The sequence below is a fragment of the Euwallacea fornicatus genome, chromosome 6 (assembly GCF_040115645.1).
Source record: "Euwallacea fornicatus isolate EFF26 chromosome 6, ASM4011564v1, whole genome shotgun sequence".
In the NCBI taxonomy this organism is placed as follows: domain Eukaryota; kingdom Metazoa; phylum Arthropoda; class Insecta; order Coleoptera; family Curculionidae; genus Euwallacea; species Euwallacea fornicatus.
The window spans coordinates 3,468,429-3,484,751 of record NC_089546.1 but is presented as its reverse complement, the minus strand read 5'-3'; the positions used below and the strand labels follow the sequence as shown (position 1 = coordinate 3,484,751).

Sequence of the window (16,323 nt, the reverse complement as noted above, 5' to 3'; positions counted from 1 at the left end):
ATGTTTCCTAGACAAGAATGCAAATCCCAAGTTAACTCAGTAAATTTTGGTTTGAATTTTTTGCAATATCTGCCTTTGTTTTTGAAATTTGCCGGGATTTTTGAGATACCCAGTACACAAAATATAGTTATACATTTTTGAGACCTTGCTGTTGATTTCTTTCCGAAGTTAGAAATTGATTTTTCGGGGTTTAAGGGTTGTAAGTGGACCCCTTTCTAAGAAGATGGATTAAGCTCATTTAGTTGTTCAATTGACTTTGAAATTGGATTGGATATTGTTGAGTTTTCCAGAAGAACCTCTAGAGACCTGTTTTGTGGCTAAAATGTCCTGTATATCTATTCAATTATACTTCGGCAGTTGGAGCAATCAATTTTTGTGGTTTTAGTTTGAAACTCCTACATTTAAAGACTTTTTTTATGGACATTTTGCCGAGAATTTTGAAACGTTTTAGTTTCTGTTTGATTTTCCTGCAATTTCTGCTTTGTTTTCATAAATTCTATCAAAATATTTTAAATACCTACTTAATAAACAAAACATAGCCTGAAGAGTCGCTTTAATCTGTTCCTGTTGATAAAATCTTTCAAATTCCGAGTTGAACATCTTAACTTCAATTTGAACTATTCAAATGAAACGTAACTTGCACCGGGAACATAAAATGAATATTTTACTTTCTAAGATTTGAAATTTCTTTAAAAAAAGATGTGAATCTCTATTAAGCAATATTTTCTTCCCATATATTTTTTTTCTACATAAATATTTCAAAAAGATTGATTAACTTGATCAAAATTAATGTCGTTTATTATAATAGCTCGTCTATCCGAGTTTGTAGTCAGATTTAAGTGATGCAATCACTTCTTTACACCACTAGTGCGATAATTAATCTCGATGTATAACTGAAATAAATTTTGTTAGTAAAACTGTCAAATCCTTTAGGAAATAGAATAGGAAAAATTGGAAAGATTTTATAAAGAGAAGAAAATAAACGAATACGTGAACTTTCCAAATTACGTCCAGAATGTAGCAAATAATGGAAATAGGTACTATACTAATGGAGTTGTGATTTATTAGAGGATGTATAGAAAATTGCTGAAAAAGCGATTTTATAAATATATGAGAAATAGGTAGCTGTCAGTTTTGACTTCTCATTGAATGTTGTCTACAGGGTGATTCACATAAAAGAACACTGTCAGGTTTAGGAAAAAAAGTTTTATATAAAAGTTATTCAGTTTCTCATGACATTTTATTTTTTAATATTCTGGAAGTTGCAAGATGATCCAGAAAACAAACAACTTGTTTTGATAAAAAATCTTTCTTCTTAATTAAATGCCCTATATTTGGCTACAAATACTAAATCTACTTTGACTATACGTATTTTTTTATCATTACAAAATATTTTTAAAAAATTGCAGTTTTTAAGTTAATTTAGTTTAAAATAAAGATTTCAGAAAAAATAAGCTTTTTAAAATTCTCAATAAATTCACAATTAAACTATTTAAAAACCTATCCAATTGAAAGCAAAGGGTTGTTCTGTTGAAGTATGTTTTAAATCTTTGTAAATTTTATATTGCACTTGAAAAAATATCCGAACTTATCAGATTTCAAGTGCCTTAAGCTCAATTCTTTTTAATGGGACCACCTATATTCTTTTTGATAATAAATTCTTCTTTTAATTTGGTTTCAAATTATATCTAAACTGAAGATATATTGCATACTTAGTTGATTAGTATTACTATTCACCATTTTTTAAACTTAAATCATTAACTATATACACTGACTTTCAAAAAAACCGCAACACCAAGAAGAACACATCGTACACGTTTGAAATTCTGGCATTACGTTGGGTCGGGTACTAGTTAAAAACGATCAAAATATCAAAAGAAAATTATTGTGAATAAGTGAAAACATTTAATAATAATTTAATAATGGGTGGTATCTCCTCTTAAATTAATATATTCCTGTAAGCGACGTGGCATGCTTAAAATTAAATTGTCAATATCTTCCTGTGGTATTGTATCCCAGGCAATCTGCACCTGCTCGCGGAGTTCATCTATGGTCTCTGGAGGGCGAGCTAAACGTTGAAGTCTCCGACCCATTATATCCCATACATGCTCTATTGGGGACAAATCTGGCGACCGAGCTGGCCAAGGCAAAGTATCCAAATTTTCAGCTTTCAAATACCTCAAAGTACCGTTAGCTACATGTGATCGCGCATTATCCTGTTGAAATGTGCTTCCAGGATGGTCGTGCATGTATGGTACAAGAACCGGTTCTAAGACACTATTAATGTACCTCTGAGCATTTAATCTATCATAAATGAAAACAAGAGGAGACCCACTACCATACTGGATGGCACCCCAAACCATGACACCTAGTGTTAAACCAGAATGACGCCTTTCCAAAAAGTCCAAATTTAATCGCTCTCCTCTGCGCCTTCTAACACGTAACCGTCCATCAGATCGCCATAAACAAAATCGGCTCTCATCACTGAGCACGATTCTTCTCCCCTCATCCACCCATTGCACTCTCAGACGACACCACTCCAGTTGGGCCAGCCTGTGGTTTCGTGATAATGGAAGCCGACACATAGGACGATATGAATTTAGTCCAAAATTTCGAATTCAGCGATACATCGTACTAAGGAAGACCCTTCGATTTAGGGTGGTTACCCAGTTAGCACTAAGAGACGGAATTGTTTCAAACGGGGCGCCTGTCGCTGAACGACGAAGTCGCCGGTCTTCGCGTCAATTCGTCATTCTTGGACAGCCACTACCACGATAATGATTTACTGACCCTTCATTAGACCAATCTCTCCAAGCTCTTAGCACTATTGATGCGTTTCGATCCAATCTACGTGCAATTTCGAGGCAAGGTAAACCTGCCTCATGTATACCAACAATTCTTCCCCTTTCAAAGGGAGTTAACTGCCGATAAACTGCATTTGGTGTACACGAAGCATTTTGCACTACCACACATTCAATATGGTGCTAACAATGATACCTTTATCGCTATCCGCCTGTAAAAAAATTTGCAAAAAAAACGATCGTCACAGATAAAAAAGTAAAGAAAAACTTCATATCGCATTAAAATGCGAACTTGAAATTTTTACCATTTTTTTCTCTTTACAAGTCTAAAATCATACCAAAATTTCAAATACATACAATGCGTTCTTCTTGGTGTTGCGGTTTTTTTGAAAGTCAGTGTATTTATAATTAAATTAACTTACAATTATAAATAACACCAAATGGCGCAAAGAACAATTATTTAGCGTATTCTGTAAAAATGCGAAGACTTAGTTATAAACACCCCAATACCATCTAATAGGTAATTAAAAATTACATATCATGGTAAGTTAAAAAATATAGCATTGTATTTAAATTAATCAAGTTATAGTCACTTAAAGTTCTTATTTGATTAGTTTTAATTTTTGCACATCCTGTATAAAATGACAAGTTTATCATGATTGGGATATAAAATATGATCTGTTGTTACACTATACTGTAAATTACACTTGCATAACTGAAATACTTCCTAATTGTTTAAAACATGAAAATTATGTCAAATTTTGATAAAATTCAAATTATTTAAAAAACCTTAAGTTTTAGGTATAGTAAACCTTATTAAAACAAACACTTATTTTGATCGGAAAATCCAAAAATGCAATAATATAGGGAGAGTTCAATTAAAAAAAAACACAACTGTGATACTTTTAGCGCTTTTGGGACGCCCTGTATAATATGAAAATAATTTTAAAAAGTAGCCATAATAGATCCCCATATAGCCCAAAAGTGAAACCTTTTGAAAGCCTCATATTTTAGTCACAATATTCCGCGCAGTATAGCGTGAATAACCCTATATAATTCCAACACATAGAAATTATTGTAAATTAAAATTAAAACTTATTATAATAAATTTTACACACTACTACTAATAATATTATTTATAAATTCCTCTAGACATGCATTCTATTAAAAATAGCTAAAACTTCATCTCTTATGCCAGGTGGCGCAACTTCAATGGGTGTCATCCCAGCTCCATTTTTTATAGAAGTATCTGCACCATTCTTTATTAATATCTTAATAATATTTAAATGACCTTTCTTAACAGCCCCATGAAGTGCAGTGTCTCTTGATCCCATTGTTCCTCTGGCATTTATGTCCAGCCTTTTTTTGTGGAGCAGCAGTCGCTGCACACTGTCCATATTATTTTTATGACAAGCACAATGTAAGGGAGTGAACCCATCCGAGGATCGCACATTCAAGTCAGCACCATGTTCCACAAGAGAGGATATAATCAGAGCATTGTCAGTAAAAGCTGCATAGTGAAGAGGAGTATAATCACGCTTCCCTCCTTTCACATTTTTATCAATATTGTTGTTATCCAGTAAACTTATTAGCACCGAGGGATATCCCTTCTTCGCAGCTAGGTGCAATGGTGCTAAATTTTTGTTGTTGAGAAGATGTCTGGCCCCTCGTGTTAATAACATGTTTACCATTTCACTATCATTCCTTAGAACAGCAATATGTAAAGCTGTGTTATCTGTATCAATTTCTTTTACGTTTATTATGTTAACGGATCTTTCACAAAGATCCGTCATTCTTTCAATATTTCCAGAATTAACGGCATTAAACCAATTTTCAATGCTTGAATCATGTGTGATTATTGATGCTTCTATAGTAGTAACGTTACCATGGATATCCATTTTATAAATCGTGTATCTCTTAAACATGTTTATAAAAGCATCAAAAATTTGTGTATCACAAGTAGACCATGTAAACACAAGTTTCTTCCTATCATATGTGTGAACTCTCTCAACTATCGATGTTAAATAAGTCAAACCATTGGGATCATCCAGTTCTATTACCAAAATATTAGGCAATCGAGGAACATCTTCATCTGTATCATTAAGTGAATTAAAGAGGCCGCCCCATCTAATGGACATATAAGTCTCTGATGTTCCATATAATATCGCCAATTCTCTTGACTTCTTCAGTACCCGTTCGACTTTCATTGCAGCAAGCTGCCCGTTCCATCTATGAGGAAGCACTAGTATTTTGACTTCATTGTCTCTAAGAAACTTTATCATAGATGTCTTAAAATTATGATTAATACTTCTAAACAGGTCCAACTGTTCACTGAATAGGTTTCTAAATATTTCTTGACACGACATTTTCAATACTACTTGTGAAACGAATTACTGTACGAATATGTATAATAAAAATTAATGAGTTCACGATATTTATACACCATACTTCATGATATCAGATTTTTATTAGTTTATCATCTAAATATTTCGATAACTAGCATTTCATTTATAACCTATTATGTCATTATTTTAAAAATCTACTAAAATAGTTCAGGCGAAAGTTTATTTCCTAAAGGATCTGAGAACTTCATGAGATATTCAAGAAGGATGAGGTTTTTGCATCTAACATTTTTTCCAACAGCTAAGTAGATTCAAGTTAGTTGTTATTACTGAAAGAACTATTCTGAATGCTATTGTAGGCCGAGAACGCAACAATAAAATGGTGCTTTAGCTACTACAGGCCGAGGCGAAAGCTCGGAATAAAATGTACATATATCTTTTCGAAGAGTGACTTAAAAAAAATGGTGAAATACGTGAACTGATCATGGGTTGTATGAATTTTTTGGCAATAAAATGAAATAATTTCCTTCAACCCTTAGTTCTAACCCTACTCAACTTTTTTTTAATGGAAACATATGTCGTGTGTAGGCTTGTTGAAAAGGTTGTGAAAATGGAATTTTACCATACCCTTTTTTCTTCAAGTTGTCTGTATATTAGGAAGTGAAAAAAAACTCTTTGAAAAAGAAAAAATTACGAATACCTTCTTAGTCCTATCTACGGGTTATTTAACGTAGCAGACGTTGAAAATGTCCTTCGCCCTTTACTTGGCACGCTCCCAGACGATGGTAAACCCCAATGAAAATCAATATAGATATGCCGTTTTTAATTCTGAATGAGTTTCTATTTTACATCAATACAATAAATAAATAAGCAAAGTAGTATTAAGCATATCAAAACGAACCTCAAAAGGCGAAAAAAATGCTAAATTTTTTGCCAAGATTATTGTCTCGCTAAACAATACATTTTTTTATTCCATTTTAATATATTGTAGCATTTTTTTGTAAAATTGAGTTAACACGTCCAGTTTTGTTAATCTGTGTACTCTCAAGGTATTCTCTTTGAAATTGCTAAACAAAAATGATATTTTTTTTAAGGTATGCATGTATGTACATATGTATATACTATGTACTACATATATAACTTGTTTATTATGTAACTTTCCTTATTATTTTAATTTGGTTTTTAAGGAATATATATCAAATATAGTTTTAAAAAAAATAAACTTATGTATCCAGTTAGTTATTTTACATATTAATCATGTTTACAATAATTTTATAATTTGTGTTTTCTCGTTAACGGACAATCCCCATTAGCGGAGAAAAAACTTGGAACCGTCGCAGCCCGCTAAAGAGAAATTTCACTGTATCCGAAAAAATACATTTCCCGGGTTACTGTTAGTAAGACATTCCACAAATTTGAGGAACATCGGACAGTGAAGAACTTGTTCAGAAGTGGTCGACCACGTGTTTCAAACGATGATCAAAAATTGGATAACGCCCTATCTCTGCAGAAATATTCACGTGTATGTCTAGACATAGTATGAAAACCATACTGTGTCTAGGTGTACGATTGGGAGATTTTTGAAAACAGAAAAATACCACCCATACAAGATATCTTCTCCAAGAGCTTTTGGAAGACAACGCTTGTAATTTTGCGAAGAAATGATGAGACGATGTATCGAAAATGATGGATTTCTACTGAATATACTCTCTTCAGTGGAAATTAAAAAAAAAATCAAATGGAGTAGCTAACAGACACAAATATCATTTCTCGAGTCAAGAAATTCCACACTGGAAATGTGAAATTCAAATGCAGCGCCATCAAAAAGTAAATATATGGTCAGGTATCATTAACAATCGAATTGTAGGACCATTCTTTTGAATAAAACCTTACAGCTAAACGCTATTTGGACTTTTTAAGTTTTGAATTGGTGCCTGCTCTACCTATCATGTTTTCCAACGAAGCAGGTCCAGAGAGGCCCTATGGAAAAACTCCGTTTGAATGCGACGGTGCTCCTCCACATTTTGGTGTTAATTTTAGAAAGTATGTTTATAAAATATCTGCGGGTTGCTGGGTGGGACGACGTGGCACAATTGAATGGCCACCCAGATCTCCAGACCTAACGCCATTAGATTACTTTCTTTGGAGATATATGAACTGTAAGGTTTATCAAAATAGGCCGGCTAATATTGAGGACCTAAAAGCTAAAATTAAAGTGAAGTCAAATGACATCCGGCTGAAGCCATTCAGCATTTTATCGGCCGATTTTACCATCGCTTGGGAGCGTGCCAGGTATAAGACGTATTCAGCATCTGCTACGGTAAATAACCTGTAAATAAAACTAAGAAGGTGCTCATAATTTTTTTTTTCAAAAAAGTTTTTTTTAATTACCGTATGACTAAAAGAAAAAAAAAGTGTGGTAAAATTCTATTTTTCACGAGTTTTCCAATGAGCCCCCTCACAACATATGTTTCTATTTTAAGAAAAAGTTGGGAAGGTTGCAACTAAGGAATAAAGGGAAAATGTTTCATTTTATTGTCAAAAAAATACGGACAATTCAAAATCAATTCGCCTGTTTCATTGTCTTTTTAAGCCACCTGATTGAAACAATTTCAATTTCATTCCGGACTTTTGCCCAGCCCTTTGTAGTTTTTTTGGAAATGCCGCTATGAACTAAGGATGAGCCCCTATTCGAAGTATTATGGTTCCAGCAAAATTTGTCGGCACTTCAATTATTTAGACCCAAGTACTTGATATTTCGTATGAAAACCGCTCCAAAAAAGCATTAAGAAATTACTTAATTACCTCTCAAATTATCATCGTATTTTTATATTCATTATGCAGTGATTTGAACTGGAAATCTCAAACCAGCTGACATTAAATTAAACATCAACTCAAATTGGTGGCTACAAAACTGCATTATTACAAAACATTTAACTGTCAAATACTAACGAAGCATTAACTATATTCTGCATCATTAACTACTCACTTTTTAAGCTAAATTATCCCAAACATCCGACATTTTGGCTTTGAAGATCCACAGCAATTATACAGAAATGATGGCAGATTTCTCGTTGTACAAAGCGTTTTTTTTTTTTTTTTCATTTAATTTATGAATGGGAGACTAACAAGTAAAATGTGCACTTCGATGTATTTTTAGAGCTAGAAGAAATTTAATCAAATAGGAATGTGGCAATAAACGTACCGTTTATTGAAATAAATACGAAGAGGCATGGTTGAGGTGCGGGAATGCTATTTAGGAGATCCGCTTCTGCAACTTGAGATATCAAGATTGCATTGAAAGAGAAAATGTTATTAATTCAGCAGCTCAATAAAAAAGTTTAAATGCAATTTTAAATTCAATGAGACATATGCAATTTCAGAGTTGCTTCGCTTGACACCTGGGTAATAGGTAGAAGCCCTCCATTGGCGCCGAGGATGTTAGCTTTCTCAATGCACCCCTGTCAGTAGAAAAACCGACAACCCCTTGAATTCTGCTGAAAACACGATAAATGATGTGTTTACTTTGTGTGCGGGCTGGAAATAATCGACCCTTATCTTGTCTATGTCAAACGCTGGATCCTGTATTTAGTTTTACTGCATTATTCGGAACAAAAGCTTAATTACAAAGCGATGTTTCCAAATTCCTTGTTTTCCATTGTGATGTTTGGTTGAGTATTATTAACTTCTATCAGATACTTGTTTTTGTATTTTAACCTTTAAACAAGGGGATCGAATATTAACAGGTACTTGAAATCAATTCAAGAGGGGGAATTAAAAAAGGTATACAGGGCGATTCGAAATGCAAAATTTCAAAACAAGTGGATTTTTGGTACGATTTTTTTTCTACTGGCCTCAGAAAACTCAAAAAAATCTCTGTTATTCAGGAATGCCTTAACACAAAACACCCAAATTTTGCAAATGTATTTCCTTTCTTGATATCTTTAGTTGGTAAAAAAATTAAGTGACTTGCTTAAGAAGGGCTGGGTCATTAAAAAAAAAGATGTTTTTCACCTTAACATAGTTTATATTTAAGGCCTATCAGTTTGTATTTCGATTTAACAAAACCCCTTGTACATCTTATTCTTGTTCATCATGCTGCTTGCTAGAAAGGATTGTCGGAAAATTTTTATTTTACATATTCATTTTTTGTACAACTTCATTTTTAAGTTTTTCAACTACATCGAAAACATGCGTCGAACCAGTGCCTAAAGAATATTTGGGCAGTTTAATAGACCACAGCCCACGGTCCATCGCGTTATACGACGTAACCTGCCGCATCGATATAATTTTTTAAAATTTCCAGAACTCTTTCCTCGAAACTTAAGGCTTGACTTAGACAAAACTTGATTTTTTTTTGCAATTTCATGCTAGATCACAACATTGATTTTTGCAGGAGTATTCTTTTCATGGATGAAGCCTACTTGCCACCGAGAGAAATGACAAATTTCCCGAACATGGATATTTCAATCATAACCCACATGACACATTCACCCATCATTACCCAAAGGAGTTCCAATATGTGTTCAGGTATTGATTCGCAATATTGGACTGTTCTAGTTATTTCACCAAACCGCTTGAATGGCACAACTTATTTGTTATTCCTAAAAATAAAGTCTTTCTCTTCCTGAGCTACTGGAAAATTTTCCTTTAGTTTTATTTTATAGAAACTCCACGAAATGTATGGATAGAGTATGAATGTTCAGGAACTTTTAAACTAACAATTTTCAAATCGATGAATAGATAGGTTCTGGAAATAACTGGCCCCAACACTGGCCACCGGGATCACCAGATTGAAATAAATGTGCCCTTTTTTCTCTGGGGGACTTTAAAAGAATTTATATATTCGGCACCCTTTGAAACTAAGGAAGATTTATGGAATCGCATCAATGACAAATACACCATTATGAAAAAATGACGTTTAATTGTTCAATTAACTATCAATACGCATTTATGTGTAAGAAAAAAATTTAAGTAATTTTGAACAGATTCTTCGCTGTTAATTTTTAATTATTACTAAATTAAATTCATATAAATACAACAGACGCTCGATAACGTAAACACCTGATAACCAAAATATTGTGTTAATGTAAATACAAAATTTGTACTATTGGATAAAGCGGAATGCGCGATAATGTAAACAATGTGTACGATTCATGACGTAAACAATTCTCGACGACACGCAAAACAATAGAAAGAGCAAAAAAATCCAATTTCATTTAAAAATTTGAAAATCCCCGTTGATTATGACTCTTGAAAAACCGCTTAAATGACCAGCAGCATATTCCAGAAATAGTTCCACAAGTGCGTTGTGTCTGAGGTATGACGATGAATTTGTAATCACAAATGTTCTACATGTTCATAGTTTGAGAAATATTTAATTCGCAAGTCGAATCTGTAAAAAAACCGAAGCTTCCAGTAAAAGCGTTGTTACTACTAGATAATGCACCAAGCCATCCCCCAGAGCAACAACTGAGAAGCGACGATTGATCATTTTTTGTCATATACATGCCGCCCAACGCAACTCCATTAATTCAACTCATGGAGAAGAACGTCAAAAGTGTCACCAAACTATACTCTCGAAAATTTCTACTTTCGTCTATCTTACCAAAGAATCATGAAAACATATCTGAGGCTTTGAAAGAGGTAACATTACGAGAGGCTGCTTTAAATTTGCATATGGTGTGGATCGCAATTAATCAGTAAACTATTAAAAAATAGTGGAACAACCTCCTTTATACCAATGATCAAAACGATAGATGATTTTCCCTTAAACGTAATTAGGGAACTATTGCGATGCAATACTGTTGTTCTTGTCGGTGTATTATTGAATGTTCTTGATTTAATAAAAAGAGTGAATCCCAACACTGTTTGCACTCCAGCTGATACTAATTTATGGAGCGAAGATAAGCAGACGAACGATGTTAATAATGAGCAAGATATGGACAGTGTGGACGACAAGGACGTTCCCAATGGAGTTAGAAATATAATGAGTAATGTCCAAGCTATACAAGTTTTTGCTTTAGATTGGGCTGAAAGAATGAAGTATCGTTCACGAATAATTTAGTTCTTCGAAAATTACGGGCTCAGGCATTGGAAAACAACGTTAAACGCCAATTTAAGCGGATTAATATTGCAGATATGTTATATATCTATTAAACATGTCTTTAATAAATCGTTTATTATTTAAATGACGTTCGCTAATGTAAACATTTCGATAACGTGAACTACACTTAGTTAGCTTACGTTGTCGAGCGTCTGCTGTAGTAATGTTTGTTAAATTTTTCATTGAAGGAAATGAAAAACATTTATAAGGCGACAGATGAAATAATGAATAACGCAATAAAATAACATAAAACTTAAATTAAACGTTTCGAACGAATAAAACATATTTAACACTAAGTTAGACAAACTTTTTTCATTTTTAATGCGCAATTCGTTCTTTGTCTACTGGACGAGGAATAAATATTCTAAACTTTTAAATCAGACGTAAGAACCTCATCAAATAAAATAACTGTATACTGGGTGTTCTGTTTAAAATGCCATAAGGTGGATGTAGCACGGTTTACTGAGACTCCGTGTATGTTCCAAATATGTTTTGTTCGATTAGTTAAATGAGACGTTACACCTTTCGCATAAAGCACTTTTTTTAATTGAGAACAAAAAAGTCCAAACATTTGTATTTAATCAACACTTTTAAGTACCACAGATGCCGTTCTCACTTCTTTGTGATTTGCAATACGACAATTTTAAAATTACAATTTCAACTCGTGCAATGATCGCAGAACTTTTAAGTCATTTTCCAATTTAAATATCAGTAATTACTGACATTTTATCGATTTCTCATCAATTTTTGCTTTAAGTCAATATGTTTCCTATCAAGGCGTTCCGACGGAAAGCAGACACCGGCTAAATACGTTTCAAATTTGCTTTTAGCACGGGAAGTCATATAGGCAATCGTCTTAAGCATAGCAATTTAAATTCCTTACACAAACAGACAAAACCAAATGGCAATAACTCCTGAGAGGTCTTGCCACGTGTTTACTTAAAACACAACATATTTCCAGTCTTCAAAAGCTTAATGCAAACACTTGTGCATGCACCTGAGGCTTTAGTTCATTCCAAAACGCCCCATCTGCTTCTTTTTGTAAGACACAAATTATTGTAATAGCTTGCACTTTTATTAGGTGTAATAAATAAGTGGAAGTAGTTAAGCAGAGACTAATTCACGTATCACTTACATCTTCCAGAGACGTAGATTTATTTTCATTAATTAATTAACGAATCGGTTTCAAATTAGTGCTGTTTTGAATTTACATTCTCCGCTAGTTTGTGTAAATTTAGTTCTCTCTCTGTGTGTACTTCACAGATAATATAGGGAAATTTATTTTCCTGTGAGCGCACCTCTAATTTTATTAGGAGTTACTGCAATTCCTGCTCCGCTACTGTGAATTTAACGTTCCTTCTATTAATAACTACGTCATAAAAGATAAATTCCACCAAGGCGACCATTAAGCTTACTTAAAATGATCACAATAAAATTAAAACAGATAAACATCGTTTTAAAGAGAAATGGGCGGTGGAATTGAGTTAAACTAGAATCTGTACCAAAACTGGGTTAAATGAGCTTTTCATGCCTTCGAGTTCTTAGCTTCGTCAGTATCAAATCATTATCGAGTGTTGCCGCTGAGACTAGTATGCCATTCTTTTTTGTTTCAGTCACTTGCAAGACCCTGTAATCTGAGGGTAACAATGTCTGAAAGGACACCCTCTAGCAGCTTTTGTTATCGTATCCTTTGTACCTAAAATTAATTGACTTTTTTAATTAACCTTTTGAGAGCATACGATAAGTTCGGGATCTTAGGAACAAATTATTGTTTTTATTCCTCAATCAAGATAAATTATAATATACATTACATTAATGTTTTTGTAGTATTTCGTAGAAGTACTTCACATAAGATTGATAAGTTTATAATTGCTTAAACAAAGCCTGTGCCTTTTTTATTTATCCCTAATTAAAAAGTTGCTACGATTAAATTGTTTTCAAAATTAATTTATTTTAACAACATATTGTTTGACAAATATAAGTGCGCAACTAAGTTTCGGGGTTTTTCTAATGGATGAAAAGTGGAAAATTTGAAGAGAAACCCAAAAAATGATTTATTCAAAGTATTGTCCCTCTTCATCTTCATATTTTTGCCATTTCTCTGGCAATACGTAAATACTTCAACGATAAAATGGCGCGTCTTTGAAACGAAACCATTCGTCCAAACAATTTTGCACTTCCTCGAAATTGCCCAAGTGTAGCCCTGCCAAGCCATAGGCCATCGATCGGAACAAGTAAAAATCGGAAAGGGCCAGGTCTGGCGAATCTGGCGGGTGCGGTAGCAGACCCAATTTCAGCGTTTTGATAGCGTCCTGGATGATGGAAGTGCAATGGCTTGGAGCGATGTCGTGCTGCAATATCATTCGTTCGTGTCTCGTGTTCCATTCGGGCCGTTTTTTGAGCAATGCACGGTTCAGATTGATTAGTTGCTGTTGGTAGCAATGCCCATTGACACTTTCTCCCAGTTTGAGCAGCTCACGGAACACGATTTCTTTCTTGTCCCACCAAACGTAGACCATTGTCTTCTTTCTGAAGCGATTTGGTCGTGCCGTCGATGTCGATGCTTCGACAGGTGAAAGCCACGATTTTTCGCGCTTAGGGTTCTCAAAATATTTCCACTTTTCATCTCCAGTAACAATTCGGTGCAGGAAGCTCTTTCTTTTATGCCGTAAAAGCGAAATTTCGAAAGTGGTTCTCCGATTTTCCATCTGTCTCTCAGTCAACTCATGCGGCACCCATTTTCCATCTTTCTGAATTTTTCCCATAGCATGCGAACGTTTGAAAATACCTTGGCGAGTCGCATTTAATGCTTCTGCAAGTTGATGTTGTGTTTGCGTATCGTCTTTATCCAATAACACTTGCAGATTGGCGTCTTCAATTATTTTTGGTCTTCCGGAGCGCTTCTTGTTCTCAGTGTTAAAACCGCCACTTCTGAAGCGTTTAAACCAATGTTCACAGGTGGTTTTCGATGGTGCATGTTCAGCGTAGATCTTCTCAAGCAAATGACGTGCTTCAGCTGCAAGTTTTTTTCGAGTCAAAGCAGAAAAGCAAAACTTCCCGCAAATGCTGTTTATTCGGCACGAAACTCGACGTTTTCGTTCTTAAAAAAGATATATTTGCGTTGTGATGTGTGTAGGTATTACAACCGGTTATTCTTAAGAACTGCTCAAGCTATAAACAAAACACGGTTTCCGCCATGTATGTCAATTACACGTGTCGTTAGCGCCATCCATATGTGAAACGCGGAAACTTAGTTTCGCACCAGTAATATGACTACTAGAATGCAAACGAAAATTAACCGAAAACCACGTGGTTCAGTGAATGCAAAGTAATTTGTTACAAATTATGAATAGCTGTTCATTACATCTCATCATTACATCATTTTGGATTTTGTGACTTCCATGTGATATTGTTCCGCCATATATCTCCCCCTGCTTTAAGCTTGAAAAAGATCATATGTCCAGATATATGCTCTTCTAACTGAATTTGGATGATCGGTCCATTTTTCGATTGTCTAGACTTCTTCACTTTCAAAATTCTGCGGAAAATATAGACTGCAACGATACAAACGATCATTGTCAAAGTTATTACGGTTAATAATACGACCCGGTGGTTAATAAGATTGACCGGATGTTACATGGAGTAGAACTGGACAACAAATAATATTTCTTACGCTTTGTTCAATTCCTATGAGTTGACTTTTTCAACTTGAAGTTTATTGAGGGTCTTATTCTTCATTCTTTCTTGAAGATTTTGTTGTCAACATCAATTAGACATTCTGTTAGAACCAAGACACTAGGGTTGGGAACAAAACAGGAGATCCCGAAATAACGTCGAAATATTTTGAAAGACAGATTAAAACACTAGAAAAAGTTTTTACAGAGATACCCCCAAAAATTGCTTTTCATAACGATTAGAACTCCTTAAAGAGAAAACTCTGAAGGTGTATTTTTCGCAACATTTTCGAAACGGTGCGGAAAAATACAAATTAAAAATACTATGGAGTGGTTGACTTAATATTTCATAAATTTCGTGCTGCTTTTCCATAGAATTAGCAATATTGCATCTTTCGAAATATCTTAGAAATGTAAATACATCGAAAGGAAATTTAATAGAAGAACCTTTAATCTAAGAGACATGAAAATCAAGAAACAAGAACTAATAGTATATAAAATATTTGTTGTCTTTAGTTCTTCGGTTTGTTCGGGTAAGGACCTCACATTGAAAGAGAAATGATGAGAGCGCGTTAATTTAAAAGTACCTTTATTTTCTTGATATTGATCAAAATGTGTCAAACTGAGCACTCCATTTGATAAAAAAAGTAGAAGAGGGAAACAAGAAATATTTTCATCATATCTTCATTGAAAAATCTATAAACTTCAAAGAGAAGTAAACAGAAATGGGATTCAGACACCTCGACTACTTAGTTTTCATTAGCTAGAAATGGAGAAATGAGGCAGGTGCTTCTTACAGAAATGAAATCTAAAGTACTGTTAGTATTTGCTTTCTTCCGTTCTGCGCCTAGAAACTAAACTAATTTTGAAGCTAAATTAAGATAAAAGAATAATATATTACTGACCTTTTGCTTCTAAATGTTTTTATAGAATTCTTTCTACCAAAACTACAACTAAAACTGATAATTTGCTTCATTTTTTCTCGTAAGAACTCAATTAACGTAAGAGAAGAAAACAATACATTATGGCAAAATTATGGAAGAAATTTGATATAATGTCAGGTAAAATGCATTCAAAAAACAAGTTTAGCCCGTCCCAATTCCGTATTTGTTGCCATAAAATCAACATATACAGGGCGATCATTCACATTATAATAATGTCACAAGTGAATATTTTTTCAGATTTCAGATGCTCATGTAAACCTGAACGAGACATTGCATGAAACGGTAAAAATGTCACAAAATAACAAATCTACTAAATTGAGGAAATTCAATTAATCTCAAAGATGACTGGATCCTTCCTTTCGAAAAAGCTCTAAAGCTCAAATCTGATTTAATCCAAACGAACCGTAACGTTTGGAGAAAGTACATTTAACGAATTTGGTACAAGTTAAAAAATTC

At 33.8% G+C, this 16,323-nt stretch overlaps 2 protein-coding genes across 2 annotated transcripts in view; both read right to left on the bottom strand.

The window, feature by feature from the left end:
* LOC136339798 (limbic system-associated membrane protein-like) overlaps positions 1–16,323 on the bottom strand; it is a 173,372-nt gene that overhangs the window by 131,195 nt on the left and 25,854 nt on the right. The window lies entirely within an intron of this gene.
* LOC136339661 (putative ankyrin repeat protein RF_0580) lies at positions 3,362–5,191 on the bottom strand. The gene has a single exon (XM_066283083.1). The coding sequence runs from the start codon at positions 5,165–5,167 to the stop codon at positions 3,950–3,952; it is 1,218 nt and encodes a 405-aa protein (XP_066139180.1). The 5' UTR covers positions 5,168–5,191; the 3' UTR covers positions 3,362–3,949.